General features: G+C 52.6%; 2 protein-coding genes across 3 annotated transcripts in view; one reads left to right on the forward strand and one right to left on the reverse strand.

Moving 5' to 3' along the window:
* The window catches only part of SPATA21 (spermatogenesis associated 21), a 34698-nt gene extending 29867 nt beyond the window's left edge, over positions 1-4831 (reverse strand). Inside the window, exon 1 of the mRNA XM_040462424.1 lies at positions 4366-4831. The gene's annotated coding sequence lies outside the window, so the exon portion shown is untranslated. The remainder of the gene's footprint in view (positions 1-4365) is intronic.
* A 2129-nt stretch (positions 4832-6960) lies between these two features.
* Positions 6961-20230, forward strand: NECAP2 (NECAP endocytosis associated 2). 2 transcript variants are annotated; one of them, XM_040462448.1, is made up of 8 exons: positions 6961-7100; positions 9645-9745; positions 11972-12076; positions 12163-12244; positions 13200-13308; positions 15299-15476; positions 18175-18262; positions 19013-20230. In XM_040462448.1, the coding sequence occupies exons 1-8, from the start codon at positions 7009-7011 to the stop codon at positions 19059-19061; spliced, it is 804 nt and encodes a 267-aa protein (XP_040318382.1). In that variant the 5' UTR covers positions 6961-7008; the 3' UTR covers positions 19062-20230. The 2 variants fall into 2 exon arrangements, with proteins under 2 accessions (XP_040318382.1, XP_040318389.1); XM_040462455.1 differs by having other exon boundaries at positions 6963-7100; positions 18178-18262.
* Positions 20231-25108: the final 4878 nt, after the last annotated feature.

Raw genomic sequence — 25108 nt, forward strand, 5'->3', positions numbered from 1 at the left:
AACACGCCCCCCATTGTCCCCTGTCTCCACCTCAGAATCCTCAGGCCCCCGGCATTCCACAAGCTGGAATTTTGAGGGGGCAGAGGCTCCAGAGGGGATCCAGCCCCCTCTCCGTCCCCATCTGGGACTTACAAACCCTGTGAGAGTCTGAACGAGGGGACGCCCCCAACCCTAGTAGAAGGGCATGGAATCTGAGGACAGAATTGAGGCAGGTGGGTGGCACATACAGACGACGATGTCCTTTCCGAGAACTTGTACCTTCTGGTTTTGTCCACGGCTTTGTGGCGATTTCATTCACATCCCATACAATTCTCCCACTTATTAATTAATTAATTAGTTTTAAAATTATTTATTTATTTTATTTTTGAGAAAGAGAGAGAGGGAAAGCTGGGAAGGGGCAGAGAGAGAGAGAGAGAGAGAGAGAGAGAGAGAGAGAGAGAGAGAATCCCAAGCAGGCTCCACTCTCACCACACACCCCAACACGGGGCTTGATCCCACAACTGTGAGATCATGACCTGAGCCAGTATTGAGTCACATGCTCAGCTGACTGAGCCCCCCCCCAGGCGCCCCACAGTTCTCGCATTTAAAGTGTGCCATTCAAGGGTGCCTGGGGGGGCTCAGTCGGTTCAGTGTCCGACTCTTGATTTCGGCGCAGGTCATGATCTCCCAGTTCATGAGTTCGAGCCCCACATCGGGCTCTCTGCTGACAGGGCAGAGCCTGCCTGGGATTCTCTCTCTCCCTCTCTGTCTCAAAATAAATAAGTGAACTTAGGGGCGCCTGGGTGGCGCAGTCGGTTAAGCGTCCGACTTCAGCCAGGTCACGATCTCGCGGTCCGTGAGTTCGAGCCCCGCGTCAGGCTCTGGGCTGATGGCTCGGAGCCTGGAGCCTGTTTCCGATTCTGTGTCTCCCTCTTTCTCTGCCCCTCCCCCGTTCATGCTCTGTCTCTCTCTGTCCCAAAAATAAATAAAAAACGTTGAAAAAAAATTAAAAAAAAATAAATAAGTGAACTTAAAAAAAATAAAGTGTACAACTCAGAGGCTTGTAATATATTCACAGAATTGTTTGACCATCACCCCAATATTAGAACAATTTTATCACCCTAAAAAGGAACTCCACTCCCCTTCACCATCACCTCAGTTCTCACACCCCACCCCAGCCCTAGGCAACCACTAATCTACTGTCTGCCTTGCACATATGCCTGTTCTGGACATTTCATATAAATGGACTCATACAATACCTAGTCCCTGGTGACTGGCTTCTTTCACTTGGCAAAATGTTGTCAAGGTTCATTGCCTTTTGTGGCCAACATAATATATTTTGTACAACCACTTATCAATTAATGGACATTTGTGTGTTTCTACTTCTGGGATATTATGAGGAATGCTGCTGTAAACATTCGTGTACACATTTTTGTGCAAATACATGTTTTCATTTCTCTTGAGTATACAGCTAGGAAAGTAATCGCTGGGTTAGAGGCTAACTCTATGTTTAGTTTCTTGGGTAATTGCCAGATGGCTTCCAAGGGGAAGGCATCATTTTACATTCCCAACTGCAGTGTAGGAGGGTTCCAACTCTCCTGTATCCTGACGAACCCTTGTTATTATCTGCCTTTTTGAGTTCTAGCCATCCTAGTGGGTGTGGGTATGAGGCAGAATCTTACTGTGGTTTTGGTTTGTGTTTCCCAGATGGCTGATAAGGTGGAGCACCTTTCTTTCTTTCCATTTACCTATTTACTTTTTTAAAGGATTTTTTGTTGGAGACAGAGAGAGAGAGAGAGAGAGAGAGAGAGAGAGGCAGAGCGCGGGCAGGAAAGGGGAAGAAAGAGAGGGAGACACAGAATCTAAAGCAGGCTCCAGGCTCTGAGCTGTCAGCACAGAGCCCAATGGGGTCTTGAACTCAACAAACTGTGAGATCATGACCCGAGCTGAAGTTGGACACTTAACTAAATGAGCCACCTGGGCGTCCCTAAAAGATTTTATTTTTAAGTAATCTCTAGGCTCAATGAGGGGCTCAAACTCACAGCCTGAGATCAAGAGTCGCATGCTTTTCCGACTGAGCCAGCCAGGTGCCACATAGTGGAGCATCTTTCCATGTGCTTATTGGCTATTCGTGTATCTCCTTGGGGAAAATGTCCACTAGAGTCCATTATTCATGCATAAATTGGATTATTTGTCTTTTTACTATTGAATGGTAAGGGTTCTTTATATATTCTAGATATAAGTCCCTTGTCAGATATATAATTTGCAAGATTATTCTCCCATTATGTGCATTGTATTTTCACTTGTCCTTTGTAGCACAAAAGTTTTAAATTTTATTTAAGTCTTATTTATCTATTTTTTCTTTTTTAAAACTTTTATGTATTTATTTTGAGAGAGAGAGAGAGAGAGAGAGAGAGAGAGGGAGAGAGGGAGAGAATCCCAAGCAGGCTCTATGCTCAGAGCAGGGCCCAATGAAGGGCTTGATTGCAGGACCATGGGATCGAACCACATGAGCTGAAGTCACGAGTCAGATGCTTAACCAATTGAGCCATCTAGGCATCCCTGTCGATTTTTTATTTTGTTGCTTGTGCTTTTCGTGTCATTTTTTTTAAATTTTTTTAACGTTTATTTATTTTTGAGACAGAGAGAGACAGAGCATGAATGGGGGAGGGTCACAGAGAGAGGGAGACACAGAATCTGAAACAGGCTCCAGGTTCTGAGCTGTCAGCACAGAGCCCGATGCGGGGCTCGAACTCACGGACTGCGAGATCATGACCTGAGCCGAAGTCGGATGCTCAACTGACCAAGCCACCCAGGCACCCCTAGTGTCATTTTTTAAAGGTGCTTTTAGTGTCCTTTCTAAGAATCCAGTAGGTTCTTTTTTGATTAGGACATAAACGCAAGGTCATGAAGGTTTAGGTCTATGTTTTCTCTTAAAAGCTGTGTAGTTTTAGCTCTTACACTTAGGCCTGAGACCTATTTTTAATTCCTTTTGTATATCGTGTGAGGTAGGGATCGAACGTCTGCATGTGGGTATCTCAGCACCATTTGTGGGAAAGACGACTGTTTCCCTATTGAATTGTTTTGACACACTTCTAGAAAGTCAACTGACTATACATGTGAGGGGTTATTTCTGGATTCTCAGTTCTACTCCACTGATCTGTGCATCCATCCTTGTTTTGGTACTATGCTGTCTTGATGACTGTAGCTTTGTAGTAAGTCTTGGAACCGGGAAGTGTGAGTTCTCCAACTTTGCTCTTTTTCAAGATTGCGTTGTTACTGAGTGCCCTTTTATAAGTGGTTTCCCCATCTGAGAAATGGGGGAAATTCCTCTGAGAAATGTCTGTGATGGGAGAAAGATACAGCAGAGAAAGATGGTAAGTGACAGGAGGCCACCGAGGACAGCTATCCACATTAAACCCTCACCCTGGCCCGGGACCTACCAGAAAGCAGCTGGGTGAATGAGCAAGATTTTGCTTCCCTGTTCTCTTCCTCATGCTTGGGATGGGCTCTATCTGGGCTTATATATACTCTGCTTGTTGGGTTGAATTGAATGTCTGGTAAATAATGTAATTAACCCGGGAGTTGATGATAGGTCCAATTACCCTCTGCAGCAGAGGTGTTGGGAGGCATTTCAGGAACGTCCAGCTATGAGGCTGGGATCTGAGAATAAGGCAAAAGGGACGGTTGGACTTCCTCCAACCCGAGGACAATGTAGTTGCCCTGGGCTTGTCACTGGTTCAGTGGCCTCCATCACACAATGGAGAGAACAATCCTCACCCTGCCCACCTCGCAGAGATTGTTATGTCCATGTAACATCTTCCGGAGAGCCTTCCCTGACTTCCCAAGGCTGAGTTGGGTCTCTCTGCTCTTGGCGCCCATAGCCCCTGCGAATTCCTCCATCATAGCCCTTCCCACTGTGCACTGTAAATAACTCCTTTTCTCTCTGTCTCCTCTGGTCTGTGAGCTCCACGAAGACAGGAGCTGGGTTGGCTTCATCTCTGTGGCCCCAGCAGCCAGCACCCGCCATAGGGTAGGTGCTCAATCCCCGTCTTTGTTAGACCGAACTGAACTGAACGTGCTCTGAACACATGGTAGGGCCTGGCTTTCCCTGGCATGGATGATGCTTCCCTTCGGGGCTCATGAGAGGAAAGCTTCCTACCTGTCGCGGCCACATGGTGAGGCCACACAGCCACCATGGGCTGCCTTCAAGCTGCTTGGCTTCCAGAGGGGAAGTGATGGAGCTCAGTGCTGATTACAGACACTACCCTGAAGTTCAGCTCTTGAGAGTTCAGCTCTTGAAGTTCAGCTCTTGAGCTCTTGAGGTCCTAGATGCTCTCCCAGCTGGAAGTCCTCTAACCCAATGAGTCTGGGTGCTTTACTCACCCGTTCGCTGAGCACCTACTCTGTGCCAGAACTTGTGCTGCTGAATACAGGGTCCACAGGTGACAGGGACAGGATCCTTCAAGAGGCTCACAGTCTGGTGGGAGAGCAGTCATATAAACCGAATGGTGAGAATGTGAAGGGGTAAGATCGTCAGTGTGGGAGTGCACCCTCCCTGCCCCTCTTCATATCTCTCCCCTCCACCTTTGAAGGGAGTTCTGTCTTTGCCACTCCAGGACTTAAGGGGAATGAGGGACGGGATCAAAGAAGCAGGAGGAAGAAATCTCATTTTCTGGGTCATTTCTCAATTTCCTCTTTGTTGTGGAGAATCAGGGTAATGAGCAAAGTTGAAATTAGAGGGTAAATCAATTCACACAAAGAGAAAATAACTTCACACCCCCCAGGATGGCTGTGATCAAAGAAAGTGGAAAGTAAGTATTGGTAAGGAAGGGGGAAAATCGGAACCCTGTTCATTGCTGGGAGGAACATAAAATGGTGTAGCCACTATGGAAAACAGTTCAGTGGTTCCAGAGAAAGCTCAACATAAAATTACCATATGGCCCAGCAAATCCACCTCCAGATATATATATACTCAAGAGAATTGAAAACAAGGACTCAAACAAATCAGCGTCATTCACAGTAGCCAAATGGTGGAAACAACCCAAATGTCCATCAACAAATAAATGGATACACAAACTGTGAAATGTGCACACCATGGAGTATCATTCAGGCATCAACAGGAATGAAATTCTCATAGATGCTAGGACAGGAAGGAACCTTGAAAACATTATGCTGAGAAATAAACCAAGCACAAAGGCCTGATAACTGTATGATTCCACTTATATGAGGTTTCTAGAATAGGCAAATTCACAGAGACAGAAAGTAGAATAAAGGCCACCAGGGATTGGGGGGAGCGGAGAAATGGGGTGTTATTGCTTAATGGGTACAGAGTTTCTGTTTGGGATGATGAAAAAGGTTCTGGAAATAGTGGTGATAGCTCTATGCAATACCATGAATGTACTTAATTCCACTGAATTGCACACTTAAAGACGGTCAGCATGGTAAAGTTCATGTTATGTATATTTTGCCACAATACGAAAGGTTTTTGTTGTTTTTTAATTTATTGTTGGAGAGAGAGAGAGAGTGCGAGAGCATGGGGGAGGGACAGTGAGAAAGGGAGACAGAGAATCCCAAGTAGGCTAGGTGTCGTCGGCACAGAGTCCCACGCGGGGCTCGAACCCAGGAACCCTGAGACCATGACCGGAGCTGAAATCAAGAGTCGGCCACTCACCGAGTGAGCCACCCAGGCGTCCCTAAAAAAGATCTTTTAAGAGGTTAGATTAATTCTATGATAAAGTACTTGTACAGAGTGAGTAAAAGGAGAGAGAGGGAGGAGAGGGGAGTTGGGGGTGGAGCAAAGCTTTGGTGGAGCAAAGCTCTCCGCATAGGACCTGGCAGGTTGTAAGCACTTACTAAATAATTGTGGAAGAAATGAGAGAATGGTACAGGAGAAGGCGTTTGGAGAATTTGACTATGGTGGGACAATATGTATCCCCGTAACATTCTATGAGAAATTCGAACTAGGACTGGGTTTTTTTTTTTTTTTAACGTTTTTATTTATTTTTGAGACAGAGAAAGACCCAGCATGAACAGGGGAGGGTCAGAGAGAGAGGGAGACACAGAATCTGAAACAGGCTCCAGGCTCTGAGCCGTCAGCACAGATCCCCACGCGGGGCTCGAACTCACAGACCGCGAGATCATGACCTGGGCCAAAGTCACCGACTGAGCCACCCAGGAGCCCCCTCTTTTTTTTTTTTTTATGTTTATTTATTTATTTTGAGAAAGACAGAGAGAGGGAGCAAGTGGGGGAGGGGCAGAGAGAGAGAGAGAGGGAGAGAGAGAATCCTAAGCCGGCTCCATGCTGTCAGTGCAGAGCCCTACCTGGGGCTAGATCCCAGGAACCGTGAGATCACGACTTGAGCCGAAATCAAGAGTCGGAGCCTTAACCCGCCAAGCTACCCAGACACCCCTTTTTAAGGGGGGATTGTTTTTTAATTAGTTATGTTACTAAACTTCGCTCTTTGTTGAGTCTAGGCCACACTGGGCCTCGGGCATGTGGTGGGTTAGAATACGGGTGGAGGGGTCAGGGCATCCCAAGCATCTCTCAAGGAGAAGTAGCCTCAGGGAATCATCTGGAGTCAGGAGAAGGAAGGACACGCAGGAAGAGCAGAGGGAAGAGAGAGGCTTCAGGGTGAACCGTGTAGGTAGATCCAGCCTGGAATCTCAGCCAGCTGGGCCCAGATGTCAGATGGGGATGCCCCACAACCGGAGAGCAGATTGCAGCTGGGTCTGTACCCAAGTTGTCTCGGCTGCCCATTCAGCCTTGCCGGAGCGGGAAGCCGCCCCCGCCCCCGCCCCCGCCCCCGCCCCCGCCCCCACCCCAAGGCTCTTGGACCTCATTGCTTCGGCTCTAGAATCCTTCGGCCGCACGTCTGGAGCCAGAGCGGCCAGCAGAGGGCGCGCGGGAGACAAACGGGCGGAGGACCGCAAGCCGCCGCTCTAGCCTGACCCGGGCCATAGAGTCGCGCCGCTTCCGGCCCCGCTGCTGGGAAGGAGCCGGAAGTCCGGCGGGTTCCGGGCGTCGCGATGGAGGAGGGCGAGTACGAGTCGGTGCTCTGTGTCAAGCCGGAGGTGCACGTCTACCGCATCCCGCCGCGAGCCACCAACCGTGGTTACAGGTGACCGCTCGCCGCCGGCCCCGGCTAACCCCGACTTAACCCCTTCCCCGCCGGCCGACACGCCCACTGGGAAGCCGAGGACTGCCCCGGCGGGTGTAGGGGAGAGGCGGGAGGTAATGCCGCGGCTTCTCCCAGCTCGAGGCCAGAGCAGCAAGAGGGACCCAGACTTTGGGCCGTCTCAGTCCCAAGCACGGGGCTCCCGGCGCGCGGAAGGCGTTAAAGCCGTGTCTAGCCTGTGGGCTGCCGGGTACCCTGAAAGCGGCTGGGAGTGGGGGTTTCACAGGACCTTTTCTTTCAGCGCCAACTGGCCTTGGAGGGAACCTTGAAAAGCCTGAAGGGGGAGGGGTCCTATCGCAGGCGGAAATCCCCAGGGGAAGGAAGGGAGCCGAGAACCGGCCAAAATGACCCGTCCGAGCCGGAAGCGGGGGGCCAAAGCCCGGGGACCCCTCCCTGCCCAGCCCCCTTCCCACCAACCTCAGACCCTGTCACAGCCTGTGGCGGTTGGGAGGAGCCCATCCGCGCGTCTCCGGTGATAAACAGGTGCTTGTAGCGTCAGGAAGGGAACGCAGGACACTGGGGGGTTGGAAGGAGACTTCCTTTCAAGGCATCCTTTTTTTGTACTGTTCGCATTTTGTTACCATGTTGGGTGCGTTGCCTGTGAAAAGAAGCAGAAGAAAAGATGTACCTGTTACAGACCGCCTGATCTGTGGCTATTTTGTGCCACTGGGTTGGGGGTGGGGTCGCTCTTGAAGGCCGTGTTTGTCTAAGTTGTTTGGAGATACAGGATTGGCCTGCACCCCGAGAACGGTGGCGCGTCCGCATCTCTGGCCTCTTGTTACTCTCCAGTTGTGTTAATGCGGACTCGTAGCTGATTTTCTAGAGAACAGATTCTTTTCTTGAACACCTATTACATCCGTGATGTAACTTAAAAAGAGTATGAAAGCAACAATAGGAACGATGACAAAAACATTCACTTTCTGTCGTCGGACTGGAGGTGGGACACCAAACCGGGGATGGTCATCGACTGCGATCCCCTTAAGTAGGATGGACTTTGTCCCTCCTGGTCCCCCAGAGAGTGAGTCTCCCAAGTGTCGGGGCTGGCTGGTGTGGCGTAGAGGAAACTGGCAGTCCCTGCATTTCATCCTCAGAGCTCTGCTGGGCTTGAATCTAAGGCCTGTGTTGCCCCATTAAGAGGAACCGAAACTGAGTCCGCGGACTTGTGAATTGAGAGTCTGCATTTGTGTGGCCAGAAAACAACCTGTTTGCACATTATGGTGTCGCTCAAAGGCCTGACTTCTTCTGCTCAGGGACTTCCAAGAAAAGCCTCTTGGAAACACCCAAGGTTCTTGGTATTTGGGGGTTTTACTGAACTGCTTCTTAGAAATAAAATGTGCAGTTACTGCCTTAAAAGTCCCCCAAGAAGGTCCATGAGGTCCTGTGGTTCTTTCTGCCTGGCACACCTTTGAGATTGTATTTCTTGAACACCCATCCCCTTTTCTCACTCTCCTTTTCTCTTTCTCCTGATGATCGCTCCCTCTTTGCCTTTCTTTGAAGATCGTCTCAGTGGTCCCAAATGGTCACTCCGGCCCGTGCAGCCTGGCAGCGTCTTAAACGGCAGACCCAGTAGCTACTTCTTTTACAGCAAGAAAACTGGAGGGACGCTTGGGTGGCTCAGTCGGTTAAGTGCCTACCTTCAGCTCAGGTCATGATCTCACGGTTCAGTTCGAGTCCCGCATCCAGATCTCTGCTGTCTGCGCGGAACCCACTTCAGACCCCCTGTCCCCTTCTCTGCCACTCCCCTGCTGGCTTTCTCTCCCTCTCTCTCTCTCTCTCCCTCTCTCCCCCCCCCAAAAAAAAATAAATAAACACTTAAAAAAAAAAAGAAAGAAACTTGCAAAGTCCTACTTCAGAGAAGTTCTCTGTAGTCTAGAATTGGGGTGGGCAAAGTGCGACTCACTGTGTTTCCGAATGTCTCACAAGCTGAGAATGGTTTTTACATTTTTAAATAGTTGGAGGACATTTAAAGAAAAAAATATTTCTTAATTGAAAATTATACGAGGGGCGCCTGGGTGGCTCAGTCGGTTAAGCGTCCGACTTCAGCTCAGGTCCTGATCTCGCGGTTTGTGAGTTCGATCCCTGTGTCGGGCTCTGCGCTGACAGCCTGGAGCCTGGAGCCTGCGTCGGATTCTGTGTCTCCCTTGCTCTCTGCCCCTCCCCTGCACATGCTCTGTTTCTCTCTCTCTCAAAAATAAACATTAAAAAAAGTTAAAAAAAATTATACGAGATTCAAATCTTTAGTGTCCGTAAAGCTGCACTGAAATACAGTCGCAGTAGAAAACAGTTAAAATACTAAAAGCACCAATATGCTCACGTATCATCTATGACTGCTTTCACGCTACCACGGCAGCGTGAGTAGTTGTGACAAAGATTCAACCTCTGGTCTAGAGCAAAAGCAGCCTGGGTGCCCTTTCCATTCCTGTCCCCAGCACTGGAGTGAGGGAGCAGGAGCCTCTAGCAGAGGCTCAATGGTTTTTGTCCCCTTAGGGCCGCGGAGTGGCAGCTGGACCAGCCATCATGGAGTGGCCGGCTGCGGATCACTGCAAAAGGGCAGCTGGCCTACATCAAGCTGGAGGACAGGACCTCAGGTAAAGGCAAGGGAGGCCTTCCTGGGGCTGAGATGCCGCACCTCCTACTCTGTCAAGGGAGAGGCAGCCCGGCCCAGGCCGGGCCACTCACGGGTCATGGGAACCAATCCTGGAAATCGAAGGACCGACTGTACCTTTAAACTGTCTCCATCCCCCCCTGCCCCAGCCTTTAATTGCAGAAACCACTGTCTCCAGGTGTAAAAGGGAGTACCTGTCAAGCACCTGTTTTTCCTTAAGAAAATACTAATTTGGGAGTCCAAGGAGAGGAGAACAGGTTGGTCCCAAGGAGGAAGCCCCAGAGTTTGCCTTGAAGACGAGCTGGGGGAAGACACACAGCCCTTGGCGGCTGAGCTCTCTGCTGCTTACTCAGGAATTCTGTTTATCGACTAAATGGTAGCTCCCCAGACTGACCACGCCTATTAACCGAAAGAGCTGGAAAGTGTCCTGCTCAGCTCTTTTCTGGTGAAAGGACGAGCCAAGCTGGGCTGTGTCGGGGTCAGCTGGCAGATGTTACCTTAGGGGAAATCTGGAAGTCCTGTGCCCCTAGTGTCTCTGGGTGAGCTGTGGGGGGCATTGTGGCCTGAAATAGTCCCAGCCCCCAGGGCAGGGATCGGGCACAGCGCCTGCTTGGTCGGGTGCCAGAACATTCGGTCATTTATTTTTCTAACATATAGAGATTGTTCTTTGTGGAGCAGGACAAAGTGTAAAGAGTCATAGGCAAATGGGCTGCCTCTTTCAGAACTGTGTCACTTGTGTCTGAGCTCTGAGACCTTGCGCGAGCCATGTGGCCTCTAGTGCCTCGGCCTCCTTTTTGAAATGGGGGTCACCTTAGCTTCTGTTTTCACAAGGCTGTTGGAAATGTGAAGTGAGCACATACTTAGCCAATTGCTTTGTGAATTGCAAGGTGATCCAAAGCGTCGATTTGTTCTGGAACGTGGAGTTGACGGGTATTGGCTGCAGAGGAGGTTGAGAAGACAGCTGCCATAACTAGGCCAGAGAACTCTGGCTGTGCAGCATGCTGGGGTGTCCCGGGTGACCTCCCAAGGGATGGCAACACCTGTTTCCTGGGAGCCTTGGGAGCTGACTTCCGGGTGACCGCTGAGTGTAACAGCGACTGCCTAGAGCTGAGCCTCACCTGTAGGAGCCACCCCAGCATGCTCTTGGCTTGGGGTTGCGCCCACTGGGTCCTGGTTGTCTCATTCTGCAGTCATTTTGGGCCAGGGTTTCTCAGCCTCCGTGCTAGTGACATTTAGGCCACGTGAGTGTTGTGGGCTGTTAAGTCAAATTTAAGGTATTTAGCAACATCCCTGGCCTCTGTCTACTAGATGCCAATGGCACCGCCCGCACCCCCCCCGCCCCCCAAGTTGTGAACACCACAAATGACTGCACACATTGCCACGTCTCCCCTGGGGGAAAGGTGAGCAAAATCACCCCTGGTTGAGAATCGCTGCTCTCGGCTGAAGGCACCCAGCTGAGGGACCCAACTAGGGGGTCAGAGAAATTATCAAGAAGCTGCAGACTTCAGGGACACTGATTTCGGTTCACTTCAGCCTTGATGGCAGTCACCTCTGAACCAGCAGTCAGTTGTAAATCCTGGGTCGAGTACTGAACCTGTGAACGGAGGTCGGCACCTGTGGAGATGACGCAGGTCCAGAATGTCCCCAAAGGTGTGTGCTGTGCTGGGGCCTGGAGAGCCAGAGGGACAGGGGATGCATTTCACCAGGGCTCCTTTTAAGACCAGTGGCCCTTTTGTCCTGGCTGCTTCAGATCCTTCCGTGAGTGCCCAAACCCTCTTTCCCCTGGGTCCGCCAGCCTGTCTGCAGTCCTGTGTTCTACCTGGGGGCTTGCCTGCTCCCGGGCCCTCGAGTTCAGACAAGTAATGTTAACAGGTGAGGCGGGTAGACTCTAGCCCGCTCCCGTGAGAATGGGCTTTAGGTTTTAAGAGAAGCCAGAAACCTGGATTATTTTACATGTAGTTTGATTTTGAAAAGTTTGGCAGTTAAGTTAAAAATGTTAAAACTGGGCCGTGTCTGACCTCTAAGCCCCCTCTGACTTAAACCTTTCCTTACTTATGTTTCTTGTGTCTGCCGGTCCCATTAGAATAGACTGGATTTGAACTCGAGAGTAAGGTTTGCCTACCTGCCTTTTAGGGAGAAGGGCCCAGTGGTGGGCTAGAAATGTCAGGCTGGAAGGGGGCTTGAGGCTCACCCTCCCTTGTGTTTCCAGGGGAGCTCTTTGCTCAGGCCCCGGTGGATCAGTTTCCTGGCACAGCCGTGGAGAGCGTGACGGATTCCAGCAGGTACTTCGTTATCCGCATCGAAGACGGAAACGGTGCGTGCGGGGCTTGGTAGTTCCTCCCACTGAGAAAGGTTTCCTCTGCCTCTGGCAAGTGGGATTAATCCTGCGTTGTCCCCCAGGGCGCCGGGCGTTTATTGGAATTGGCTTCGGGGACCGCGGCGACGCCTTTGACTTCAATGTCGCGTTGCAGGACCATTTCAAGTGAGTGGTTGCAGGACACACTGCTCACGCCTCCTCCCTTCTTTCCTGGACAGAATGGTGCCCCAGTTTAGGATACCCAGGTGGTTGTGTGGGATTCGTCTCCTGGCGGCGCCTCGGGGGAACTCGCTGCTCCTGTGGGGCAGGCTGCCTTCTCTGCTTTCGAGTCGTCTCCTTTTCCCAGGGTCAGCCGGCCCAGCCTCTGGGATGCCATTCCTCTTCCCATACCAGGCACCAGAGGTGCCAGAGTCCGTGCAAGGCTCACGTGGCCTTGCTGAGCCAGTTCCCCCAGGTACGATAAGTGGCGAGATCCTCGGTCACCTACCAGATGTCCTGGGAGTCCTTTCTACAGCTAGAAGACAGGACAGGAAGGACTGTGCCCCTGCCACCTGCAGGCCCCCCCCCCCCCCCCCCCCCGGCCCGGGGGAAAGGGGGCCCCCCCCCCCGGGCGCCCCCCCCCCCCCCCCCGGCTGCTGGCACGTTGGAAAGAGTGCCGCCACTCACGTGGGCACCCCCGGCACTTCCCTGACGTGTCCCTGGGTGGCTGCTGGATGGGTATCAGATGGCGGGTTGGGGGACCTTGGTGTTGCTCTCTACCGCCTGGGCATCTGTCTTGTCTCACCACCTACCTTAAGAGTCGTTGGGCACGGCGTGTGGATACATAGTCTTAGTTCTCACGCCAAGTGCTGGGGAGGAAAGGGCCAGGTTCTCAGATTTCCGAAAGACAGGTGTCAGGTCCGCCTTGTACATAAATGAGCTCACCGAGTTTTCATAGCAGTCATTAAGATACACAGGATCGTCATCCCATTTTGCTGATGAGGTAACGGATGTGCGCGCGGCTGCTTATGTGACAAGAGTCGGGATTTAAATTCATGTCCAAGTAGCAAGCCCACGTGTGCTCTTTCTAAGCAGGGCACCTGGTCTCATTGTCACGCTTTTCTTCCTGTTCTCTCCCCAGGTGGGTGAAACAGCAGTGTGAATTTGCAAAACAAGCCCAGAACCCCGACCTGGGCCCCAAATTGGACCTAGGCTTCAAAGAGGGCCAGACCATCAAGCTCAACATCGCGGTGAGTCCCACCCTCACTTGGCTTTGTTGGCAGGCACCCAAGCCCGGCCCAGAGCCCACCCCTCTTTTCCCATAATTCAGTTCCATCAGTTGAGCCGATACTTGTTGAGCAGCTGCCTTGTGCCAGGTACTGGGCCGTGGGTGGGCGAGAGGGCTCAGCTGTCGTGGAGCTCAAAGTTCAACGGAGGTGGACGAGACGAACAGCGATCACAACCTGGCAGGGGAGGGGACGTGCTCAGTGCCATGAGCTCCTAGAGGAGGGGCACGCAGCCTAGAGCTTGGGGAAGCCAGGAAGGCTTTTTGGAAGAAGCCAGAGCCTTCTGCTCTGGGCAGAAGGGCGCTGAGGTGGATGCCGGGAGTCATGGGCAGCTCCTGCCAGTGGGGGTGTCCTGACACCCCGTGTCTTCGTCCTAAGCTGCCCGGCATCTGGGGGTGTCCCCTTGTTAGCTCCTGTTGAGAATGGGAAAAGGTAGTGCTGGGCTGGGTGGCCAAGGCTTGGTCCTCACCCGGCTACAGGGAGGGGGGTTGGAGTGATTTGGGGGAACCAAGGACCAGATGGATGTGTTTTTTGAAGAAACTTTGTAACCCTAAAATAATGCTCTTCCTTTTTACTTACACTGTCTCTCTCTCCTCTTTTCTGCTTCATGATGGTGATGATTTGGGACCCTTGAAGTTGGCCAGCTGGCCCTTAAGAGAAAATACCGGTCATGTCCAGTGGACTGGTTGGGATGTGATTCCTCTCTTGCTGGGAGGGGACTAGCATTTAATGAGCATCAGCTGTGTGCCAGGTAGTGTTCTTAGGCACTTACATGACTCAAACATTCTCCCATTTTACAGATGAGGAAGTTGAGGCTTAGCGAGATTAAGGAACTTGCCCAGGTCATAGAGCTGGAAATAACCAGCACAGCTGGACTCCCAGCGAGGGCTGTGAGGCTTCTGACTTCAGGGCTATGGTTTTAGCATTGGATTAAGCTGCTGCTCCCCTTATAAGGTGGGGACTGTGTCTTCATCCTTGTAACTAGCACTGGTTTCTGGCTCACGTTGGGACTCAGGTTTTGGGGATTTTTTGAGGTCTTACTGAAGTATGATACACGCACAGAAAAGCACACACGTTATAAATGTAGAAGGCGGTGAATTTTTGAAAACCAAACGTGCCCACCCAAACGAGCCCCAGATCAAGAAGCAGAGATTATCAGCACTCGGAAGCCCCTCCCCTGCTCCCGTCCACAGGCTAGAGTAGCTACTGTCCTGACATTGGACGCCCTAGATTTTGTTTGTGCCTTTTATGAATGAATCCTCCGCTTTGTGCTCTTGTGTGTGTAACCCCTTGATCCAGTGTAGCATTTGTGAGAGCCTCCGTTCAGTGCACGTAACTTGTCTGTTGTCACTGTGGTGGCGTATTTCGTGATGAGAACGTGCCCCGGTGTTACCGTTCAACCGGAGCGCTTGCCAGTTTGGAGCTTTCACAAATGGTGCGGCTGTGAACGTCCCAAGTGCATGTGAGAACGCATTCCTGGGAGGTCTGTTTCCAGGAGGGGAATTGCTGGGTCATCCGTTGGCGTGCTCAGCTTTATAGATTCTTTGAAGCTGTCTTTCCAAGGAGTTTTCCCAGTTTGTGCTTCCACCAGCAGTGTGGGAATGTTCTGGTTGTTCCCTATCCTTGCTGGTACTTGACAGCCTACATTTTAGCCGTTCTGGTGGGCGTGTACTGGCACCGCACTAGTTTTCATTTGTGGTGTTGATTTGTATTTCTCTGATGATTAATGAAGCCAGTGCCGAGTCTTAAAATGAAACGTATTTGGGAATAGCTCCAGAATTGTGCCGCATTGAGTACTGCTCGTAACAGTGAGAGTGCTGGGCAGCTCTTGACCGTCTTGTGGTTATACAGACATTTGGGGCTTGGGGGCCGCCGTGGCCCTCCCTGTGGGGTTTTCCAGTGGGAGTGGGACCCCAGCAGAGCTGACTGGCTTGCATTCCTCTCCTCTCTTTAGAACATGAAGAAGAAGGAAGGAGGAGCTGGGACTCCCCGAGCCCGGCCCGCCAGCACAGGGGGCTTGAGCCTGCTTCCCCCGCCTCCAGGGGGGAAAACCTCCACCCTGATCCCCCCTCCTGGGGAGCAGCTGTCTGCGGGGGGGTCCCTCGGCCAGACAGCAGGTGCTCCCAGTTCAGGTCAGTGCTCCGGAGTGCTTGTTGCTGAACCTGCCCTGTGGGTTCCTCTCCCCACCCCCGGTGGCTGGGGGCCCCGTGGCGTGTTCCCTCCTGCACTCACACTGGTCCATCATCCGGTACCCGTATGTGACAAACTAGAAGGTGATGCTGCCCAGACTGGGTAAGGGCTTCCTCTGTTCTCTGATGCCCACCACTAACCCCCTCGGTGCCTCTGTCTACCCCTGATGGGGCAGGGACTGAAACTTGTTCATGGCTGTGAAATCACCCACACGTGCGTTCTTGGCTCTCAGAGGCTGCTCGGTGTTTGTCTAGTGGGTGGGTGATGGAAACATGGTCTGCTCATGTCGACTACTCATATCTAGTAGGAGAGAGGAGTCATGGATGCAAAGACCAAATGTATGGGTCCACATACTACCAGCCAGCATGGTGTGGGGAGGCTTCACGCAAAAGGTGGAATTGAACTGGGCCTTGAAGGAAAGAGATTGGGGCAGGGGATGATGCTTGGCGTCGCAGAGAGAGACAAGAGTGTGAATGGGGCTCAGGTTTTTGGTTTTTTTTTTTTTCAATTAATTAATTTTGAGAGAGAGTACACGTGAGAGAATAGGGAAGGGGCAGGGAGAGGGGGAGAGAGAATCCTAAGCAGGCTCCACATGTCAACACAGAGCCCAACACAGGGCTCCATCCCACGAACCGTGAGATCATGACCTGAGCTGAAATCAAGAGTCAGACACTCAACGGACTGAGCCACCCAGGTGCGCCAAGGCTCAGATTTTTAAACATCTGGTGTATTTAAGGTTATGGATGTAGCATAAGTCTGCCAAGGTGAGTGGTGGGAAATAAAATTGGGGATTTAGTTTGGAGCACGCTCCTTGTAAGGCCCTCGGGGTGCTGGGAAACTGAGAGGTAACTCCCCCAGCACGCTATGCTGGTGCTTGTTCTAAGGTGTAAGGAACGGCTTTTGGAGACCCTGGGATTCCAGAGGTTTGTGCCTGTCACCAGCCGCTGGTAATGCCGGGGAGCTAGCCCATTTCCTTGGCCTCCCCACCCTGCCTGCCCAGCCTAGCTGGATGCTCCTGGCCTTCCCCAGGCTGGGTGATTGTCACCAGCCCACTCTCTCCACGCAGATCTCACCAGGTTCTGGCAGGGGGCAGGATGTAGGCAGGAGTCCTGCTTTCGTTCTCTCTTAGGGGTGTGGACGTTGGCTTCCCTGTTCCCTGTCTGAAGGTTGGGCTTCCAGCCTCAGCCCTGTGGGGGATTCCCAGCCCAGGAGTGGGCAGGAGTAGCAGTCAGTGAGCCCCGGCCCCGACACCTGGAACTATCCTCTTAGCACCGTATAGGACCACCTACCGTGGCATCACCAGGGACAGGGGCAGGGACGTCTATGTTCTTAGTGTTGTGTGCTCGCTGAGGTCTGAGAGCCAGTCTTAGGCCTTTCCTCAGTGGCTGGTGCGTTTTTAACAGCTGATACAGAATATGTATATGTGCCAGGTGGTGTTTCAGGTCCTGGGGCTACTCCAAGTACAGCTGCTGCCCTCAAGGGCTGTGCTCTAATGTGCCAGACTGGCAGTGAGCATGTCTCCAGATGAAATGGTGTCAGCACCCCACCCCCACCCCGGGTGGCTTAGTTGGTTAAGTGTCTTGAGCTCAGCTCAGGTCTTGATCCCGGGGTCATGAGTTCAAGCCCTGAGTTGGGCTCCGTGCTGGGTGTGGTGGAGCCCACTTAACAAAACCAAACAAAACACAGACCAGTTCTGTGAAGTCAGCACTGTTGTTGTCTCCCTTTGAGAGATAAGGGAACTGAGACCTGAGGAATGTGCATGAAGTCACACGGTTGGTCCCGGCCTATCTTCCCCCAGGGACTGTGATGGGGTTTGAAAGATAGTGCACTTTAGTATATGTGCTGCCGAAGCGAGCACAAGATAGTGCACTTTAAAGCACTGCTTAAGCACTTGGCGAGCTGTAAAACTAAACACTTGAAGGCCCTGGTTTTATCTGATCTCCCAGCCCAGAGCAGATGAGACGTAGCAAATTGGTGGGAAGGCAGAGGGTAGCAGGCTCAGGGCCTTTGGAAGGGGCAGTTAGCCCTGGGAGAGGTGCCAGAAACGCACAGAAACAGCCCCTGCGGCCCCATTGTGTCCCCTCCCTGGATGAAAAGGTACACACGGATAGCAGCTTCTGTGGCTTCTTCTAGAAGGCTCTCCCCAAACCCTAACCTGTTTGGGTCCCAGCACTTGCCACTTGTCCGGAGCATGACTTTTTCATTCGGTTGATCCAGACACTGGACTGAGGGCTTTACGTGAAGACGGGCTTGCAGCTTTGGTGGGCATTCTCCACTCAAGAAGCCAGGGCAGGAGATGGTAAATTTTAAACAGATGACCAACGTCAGCCGTTGGAAACAAGGTCAGCTTCAGGTAGGGATGATAGGTGAGGTGTGATTCCTCCTCGCTGGCACCCTCCCCTCCACCTCGTACGTGGCTTTCCACTCTTCCCCAGGAGCCCTCAAGGCCTCGTGAGCTGATGGCGGAAATGTGGCAGCTCGCTGGGTCTGGTTGCCCCAGAGCAGGTCTCCGTGTGTCTTTCTCAGGCACCTGGAGTCATGAGGCTGATTTCTCAGGGTCACTGAGGCCACCCAAAAGAGCGATCCCTGACGTGTGTCTCCTTTTCTTTCCTCCCTGCCCATCGGATGTGGGGACGTCAGTAGGAGGTGCCACCATGTCCTGGCCACAACCCAAGCCTGCCACCGCCGCCACCGCCGACATCTGGGGAGACTTTACCAAATCCACAGGGTGAGGAGGGTCACATTTTTGTGGTGGGACTGGGGCCGGGGCTGCTTCTCGAGAAACCTGGGATCGGCCCAGGTGCTTTTGTTGTGGTGTTCAGAGCAGCAGCTCTCGCTCGGAGATTCTCAGGCCGGCCGGAGGGCAGAGCCCCAAGTGCCTCCTTTGGGTGGCACACTTCTCTCCGTGAAGGCTTTTCGTTGCCTTCTACTGCTGGGCGACCTGGGGCTACCCTTTGCGACTCTCTCCAGTCTCATCCTCACTAGGAGCTCCCCCTTCCTCCTCCGCTCCCGTCCTCATGGGACCTCCGAGGCAAGGTCTCTTGCCTTCTTCACCTCGATAAAATTTCAAGCCTTGCCTTGGAGTCGAGGTGAAGAGATGCTCCAAACTTAATTGTATTCTGCGGACATTATACGGGCTGCAGGACAGGACTCGGCACGTGCTTTCTGTGAAGGACCAGATGGCAATTAGTACAGACTCTGCAGACCTTATGGTCTCAGTTTTGCTTTTGTAGCTCAAGAGCAGCCATAGACGATGTGTCCGTGAATGTGCGTGGCTGTGCAGCAGTGACCTTTTATTTACAGAAACAGGCAGAGGACTAGATTTGGTCCCTGGGCTGTAGTTTGCTGACCCCTGCTCTAGAACATTCGGGGACCAGCTTCCTGGAGCTCTTTCTGCCCAGAGAGAAGCCACATTTTATCGACTTTATATTTTCAAACATCTGAACTCTCCCACCCCTCCCTCTTTTTCCTTTTACAGGTCGACTTCCAGCCAGACTCAGCCAGGCACAGGCTGGGTCCAGTTCTGATCTGAGCGCACCCCTCTTCTTCCTCGTACAACTTCTGGAAAGGAGCCGCCTCACCTGGGCCAAAGGAAGGAGGACGGAGCTCTCCGCGGCCAGCCTCTGTCTGGAGCATGACCCTCTCCTCCTCGTCTTGACGTTCTTAACAGACTGGCATGTTCGCAGTGAATTGGCACATGTCACACTTCCCTGGGACTCAGGTGTGCCACCAGAACGCAGGAGGAGAAAAACTCCGGCATCCCCTTCTCTGTTCTTTTGACATGAGAGACTCCGAGACTGCTGCTTCCATCACAGTGACCCGTATTAAACACAAGCCCCCAAAGCAAAAGAAGGGGTTGAGTGTGCTGCCTGGACTCAGATCGGCCCTTCTCAGTGGTTACAAGTGTCACATGACCAGCGTCCAGAAGGAGGGCTTTGTGCACTCCCATTGGCTGGAGCCACTTCATTCAAGGTGCCTTCAGAGGGGGGATTCCTTCCTGATTACTGGCAGGTTTATAGGCTGCAGCTTGAACAGATAATCAGGAGGGGAGTCAGGAGTATTAACCAGCTTTTAAAACCTTTTTTAAGATTTGCTTTGCTAACGTGCTGATCTGCACTAACGCACCCTTGCAAAAGGGACTCCTCGTGCAAAAGGCCCCGGCAGGGGGCTCTGAAAGCATTCCACGGCGTCGGCCGCAGGAACCGCGCTGAGCTTCAGAAAACGGTGTTCGTCCTGGCCAAGTGGCCTGGTTGCCGGGTCCTCCGGGCCCGGTAGGCAATGCGGGGCTGAGGCAGGCTTCGCTGGAAGCCAGGCGGAAGAGTGTTTGAGCGGGAACGTTGGAGCTGTTCTCACGGAGGTGGGGGTTCGGCCTTCCTGTCCGCCGCCAGGTGGTTTCTGAAGTGCCTTGTCTGCAGACAACCTCTTAACTTTCTTTTCTCCTTCAGAGACTGTACATGACAGATAGAAGGGAGTTCTGCGTGAACTGGAAGTCTAGGGTTGCCTGTAGTACCGGTCTGTAAGAAATGATTTTATCTGAGCACACCTCTAAATTTGCTTTTATCGACATACTTTACCTCTTAATCGAAAGATCTGTTTTTTGGAGGGTCAAGACGATGAGATGAAAAAGGTGTTGGCCTTTTTGTGGGACCAGATTCCCTAAGATAAAGAAATAAATATTTTTGCGTCTGTCAACGTATGTCAAAGACGAACAGGTTTTCGGCAGCACGGCCACCAAACCATCCGGGATGCCACAGCTAGACTCAGCCACCTCTCACCACTGGTCACGTGTCCAGATCAAAGTCTGATGTCAAGGTGTCAGATTAGCCACAATGAGAGAATTCCATCCTCTTGCCCTAAGGAAACCAGTAACTCCTCTCCCGTGCGCCTAGAAAGGCACAGTCTTTTTGCCATTCTGGGATGTGTGGGCTCCTTGCCTTGTAAGGTGGGAGGGGGGCCCCTGCCTCCCACCGAGACCTCACCGTGGAAGCATCTCCCGAGATGGTAAGGGTGTCCAGGCACGCAGAGGCCAAAAAGAAAAGGCCACGGCACTTCCCGTGCCTGAGGGTTTGGTAGGAAAGCTGCAGGTTTTGTTGTTGATGGAAAGAAACAGCTGCTCTGGCTAATAAACCAGGTAAGGGGGGGGATATAGAAAATTAGAATTGAGGGTCCTGTGCCCTTTGAGTAAGAGTAAGGAATTCGCGTCAAAGGAATCTCAGAACTTTGGGTCTCTCTTACGTCCCATCTGTTTTCTTCCGAAGCATCTGGTGGCTGGAAGGGAGGAAGCTTACACTTGAAAGAACCCTCGAGTTGGAAGTACCTCCCCTTGGAGGTGGGCGCTTGGGTTCTGGAGGTGGACCTTGGCTTTGGAGCTAGTCTCTCTCCTGGTTAGGTGTGTGACCACGGGCTCCTTCCTTACCCCAGGTGTCACTCAGAGGAGACATAGAAGCATTAGGAGGCGCCCATCTCATAGTTTGGCCTTAATGACCTTTGCCGAGAATCCGATAACTTGCCCAGAACCATTACTCATAACAGGGGTGGCAAGGCCGCTGGCGAAGCAGCCATCAAGGATCTAACCTGAAAAACACCTTGACGGATCTGTGGCGGGTAGGGGTGGGGCGAGAAACGGTTTGGTGTTCTCCCATCACCTACCGGAATCCTGGCCGGAGAAAACCTGCTGTGGGGCCAGGGTCCCCAGGAAAACCCCCAGTACCAAACCAGGCATCTCTTCAATTAGACGCCTGACCAGGGCTTCCAAATTGGTTGGGGGTGGGGAACGTCAGGCCTGGGCTCTACTCTGCGGAGCTGGGGGATCCGAATGCCCGGACCCACAAAGGTGGCCCCCGTGATTGCCCCCACCAGGCGTGCACACCTCGCGTAATCCCCTCCTTTGACGTAAGCCAGACCCGTTTTTTCCAAGCAATACAATAAGGCAAAGGTGACGAGATGTTGCTTCCGTGCTTAAGTCACAGAACATGACAACATCTGACTTGGCTGAGATCCCTTCTCACTGGCTTTAGAGAAACAAGTAGCCATGTGTGTGCTGCCCTCGTCAGAGGGTCGAAGAGGCAAGGAACTGAGGGCAGCCCCTGGCTGGCAGCTAACAGGAGACCAGACCTCCTGGTCTGAAAAGTCTGCAAGAAACAGAGCTCTTGCCCAAACTACGTGAGCTAGGAATCTGGTCCTTCCCCAGTTGGTCATTTAGATGAGCCCCAGCCCCGGCCAAACCTTGACTGCAGAGGACCCGGTGAAGCTGGGCTCAGACTCTGGACCCAGAGCAACTGAGCCATTAAATGTTTTAAGCTGTTAAATTTGTGGTAATCCTATCAATGCAGCAATAGAGAACTAATATAAGAAGTGAGCAAAGTGGGTTTGAAGTGGGAGTCTCGGGGGCGCCTGGGTGGCTCCGACTTCGGCTCAGGTCATGATCTCACGGGTCCTGAGTCCAAGCCCTGCATCAGGCTCTGTGCTGACAGCTCAGAGCCTGGAGTCTGCTTCAGATACTGTGTCTCCCTCTCTCTGCCCCTCCCCTGCTTGTGCTCGCGTGCTCTCTCTCTCTCTCTCTCTCTCTCTCAAAAATAAACATTAAAATAAATAACACACCTTAAAAAGATACCCAGTGGATCCAGTTAATCAGAATGCCTGTCCTCTACGCCTCCTGGTTAATGTGGTTTTGCTGACGGTGGTCAGAGTCCAACCCAGCCTAGCACCGGGATTTGGCAGGCATTTGGCCCTAGCAACCCTGGGGTGGTAATTCCAGTCAGTCACTTGTTTTTCAGTTACCTGAATTGCAGATTTAGAGCCCTCTGCAGTGAGCAGGTGAGGCCCTGGCACAATTCCCTTCTGGTGGCTGGTCTTGGGGTCACTGGGCTGAGCACCATCTAGGTATAGGGCCGGGAGAGTGGGCAGCAGCTCTGGGGATTCAAATGACCACGGGCCAGGCTGAACTGAGCAGAGTCCCTGGTTCGGCACAGAAGGGGACCCGGCCTCTTCACAGAGAGGGGAGGCGGAGGCCGGGGTAAGTATGTGATTGCCCGCAGCAGGCTCCTATGGGCTCTGGGGGTAAGAGGGTCAGGAGAGAGTCGCTGTGTTTGCTGTCCCTCCCAAAGTCTCACATGAGGTAGCGTGGTATAGGGGAAAGAACATGAGATTGAAAGGCACTGAACTCCCTGGTGCGTATCCTTGGGCAAGTGACTGTACCTCTCTGAGTGTCCCGTTTCTTTATCTGTAAGATAGAAACAACCCTAGGACCTGCTTTGCAGCCTAGATCCTGTTCAGAGGGGACCGAGGATGAAGTGAGAGAATCTAAGAGGAAGCAGGCAGCACAGTGTGGTATGCAGCCAGTGTAGGCTGCGTCTGGGGTGCAGGTACTGGTAACCAAGGCAGGCCTGGTGGAGGCAACGGGCAGGTCGGCTGGAGGGAGGGGCAGCGATCGGGGCCTGAACCCAGACCCTGGTGCTTGAGGAGCACTCTGGACGGAGGGCTCTGCAGGGATGGGATCGGGAGTGGACTGGGGAGTCCAGACAGGGTGACAGAGATCTGTACCATCCTGGGGCACCTGGGGCCAGCTGTGCTTACTGGCGGAGGTCAGCCACCCCTTGGGAAATTGTGCCCTTCTCCCGATTTTGCAGCTCCTCCTCCCCTTCCCCAGACTCTAGGGATTGACCCAAACCTTTCTTGACCAATAGCTCTCAGCCTTGGCCCAGGTTATGGCCTTCCCCCCCCCCCCCCCCCCCCCCAGTTTTCATTTATTTTGGAGATGGGGGAGAGGCAGAGAGCGAGAATCCCAAGCAGGCTCCACACTATCCGCAGAGAGCCTGTCGTGGGGTGCGAACTCATGAACCATGAGATGGTGACCTGAGCCTTAATCAAGAATCAGATGCTTAACTGACTGAAACACCCAGGCGCCCCAGGCTGCAGCCTTGCCTGTGCCATCCCAGGTTGGCAGAGCCTGAAGGCCACGTTCGCAGCCTCAAGTGTGGGTTCTCAGATGTAAAACCCAGGCTCTTCTTCGACAAAGAAGAAACTCCCATTCACCCCTTCCTACCCATCTATACCCAGCCATAGGCCTTCTTTTCTTTCTGGGTATTTTCTATTTTCCAAATATAAAATTAAACATGCTTTTTCAGACAAAGCACGCCCCCCCTCGCAGCCCTAGAGATTCAGACCTGCTTCCTCCTTTGAAAATGGATGATTTGATTCAGTGCTTTGGAGAACAGAGGGAGATTGAGGCCCAGTGGGCGGACAGAATCTAACTTCTTGTTACAATAGAAATGACCTATCACTGTTTACTTTCCAAAGCATGATTTCCTCAGCACCTGGCTGGCTCAGTCCATGGAGGGAGCATGCGACTGTTGATCCTGGGTTTGTCTGCTCGGCCCCACGTTGGGTATAGACATTACTTTTTTAAAAAGGGGGTGGGGAGCGCCTGGGTGGCTCAGTCCTTTGAGCATCTGACTTCGGCTCAGGCCAGGATCTCATGGTTTGTGTGTGTGACCCTGCCTCGTGCTCTGTGCTGACAGTGAGGAGCCTGGAGCCTGCTTCACGGCCTGGGTGTCCTGCTCTCCCTGCCTCTCCCCCACTCATGCTCTCTCTCAAAAATAAACATTAAAAAATTTTTTTTAGGGGCGCCTGCGTGGCTCAGTGGGTTAAGCGTCTGACTTCAGCTCAGGTCATGATCTCCAAGTCCGTGGGTTCGAGCCCCGCGTCGGGCTCTGTGCTGACAGCTCGGAGCCTGGAACCTGCTTCGGATTCTGTCTCTCTCTCTGCCCCTCCCCTGCTCACGCTCTGTCTCTCTCTCTCTCTCTCAAAAATAAACACAGACACAAAATTTTTTTTTAATGTTTTAAAGAAAAAGGGCATCTATCTATCTCTCTATTATCAATAAAAAACATAGTTTCCTCTATGGGCTGATCCCTATCCCATTTGGGAAAGGCATATGATTTTGTGAGAAGTGGGCGGCAGATGGGTTTCCACCATTTCACAGATGAACAAACTGAGGCCAGAATGCCTCAGGCACGATTAGCAAGACAATCAGAAAATGTTCTCCTGCCTGTGGAGTCAGCGAAGCCTCAGTACAATTACCGGGGGCTCCAAGGTGCGGGCGGGCAGGGCAGGGAATGCCCCCTCAGTCTGGTGGGGCGATGGGCGGAGGCCAGAGCTTAAGAGTTTTAGGCCTTTAAGTCGTGGCCAGTGAACACAAGCGAGACCGCGGCGGACTCCGCAGCTGGGAGTGGGCTCCGATTCCGCTCTGCCACCTTGCAGCTTCCCGACCTTGACTTGCTTCGTCTACAGCTTCCCGTTAGGCAAAAGGAGCCAATAATCCCCGCTGGCCGGGTCGTCGGGAACAGTCAATGCGACTGTGTTGGAAAAGCCCTCAAGCCAGCGCCCGCCACCGGCAAGCGCTCAACAGACCGAGCGCACGGCACCCTTTGTGCCGCCGCCGCGCCCGGGCCCGGGGACGCGCCTTCCTCCGCGGCCCCGGCGGGAACGCGGGCGGGGCGGGCGCTGACGCCGTTCCCGCCCCCGGAACCGCCCCCGGACCTGCCCTGGCCGCTCCAACAAAGGCTTTTCCAAC

This window comes from Herpailurus yagouaroundi, unplaced genomic scaffold (assembly GCF_014898765.1).
Source record: "Herpailurus yagouaroundi ecotype Mexico unplaced genomic scaffold, PumYag 77, whole genome shotgun sequence".
Lineage (NCBI taxonomy): Eukaryota > Metazoa > Chordata > Mammalia > Carnivora > Felidae > Herpailurus > Herpailurus yagouaroundi.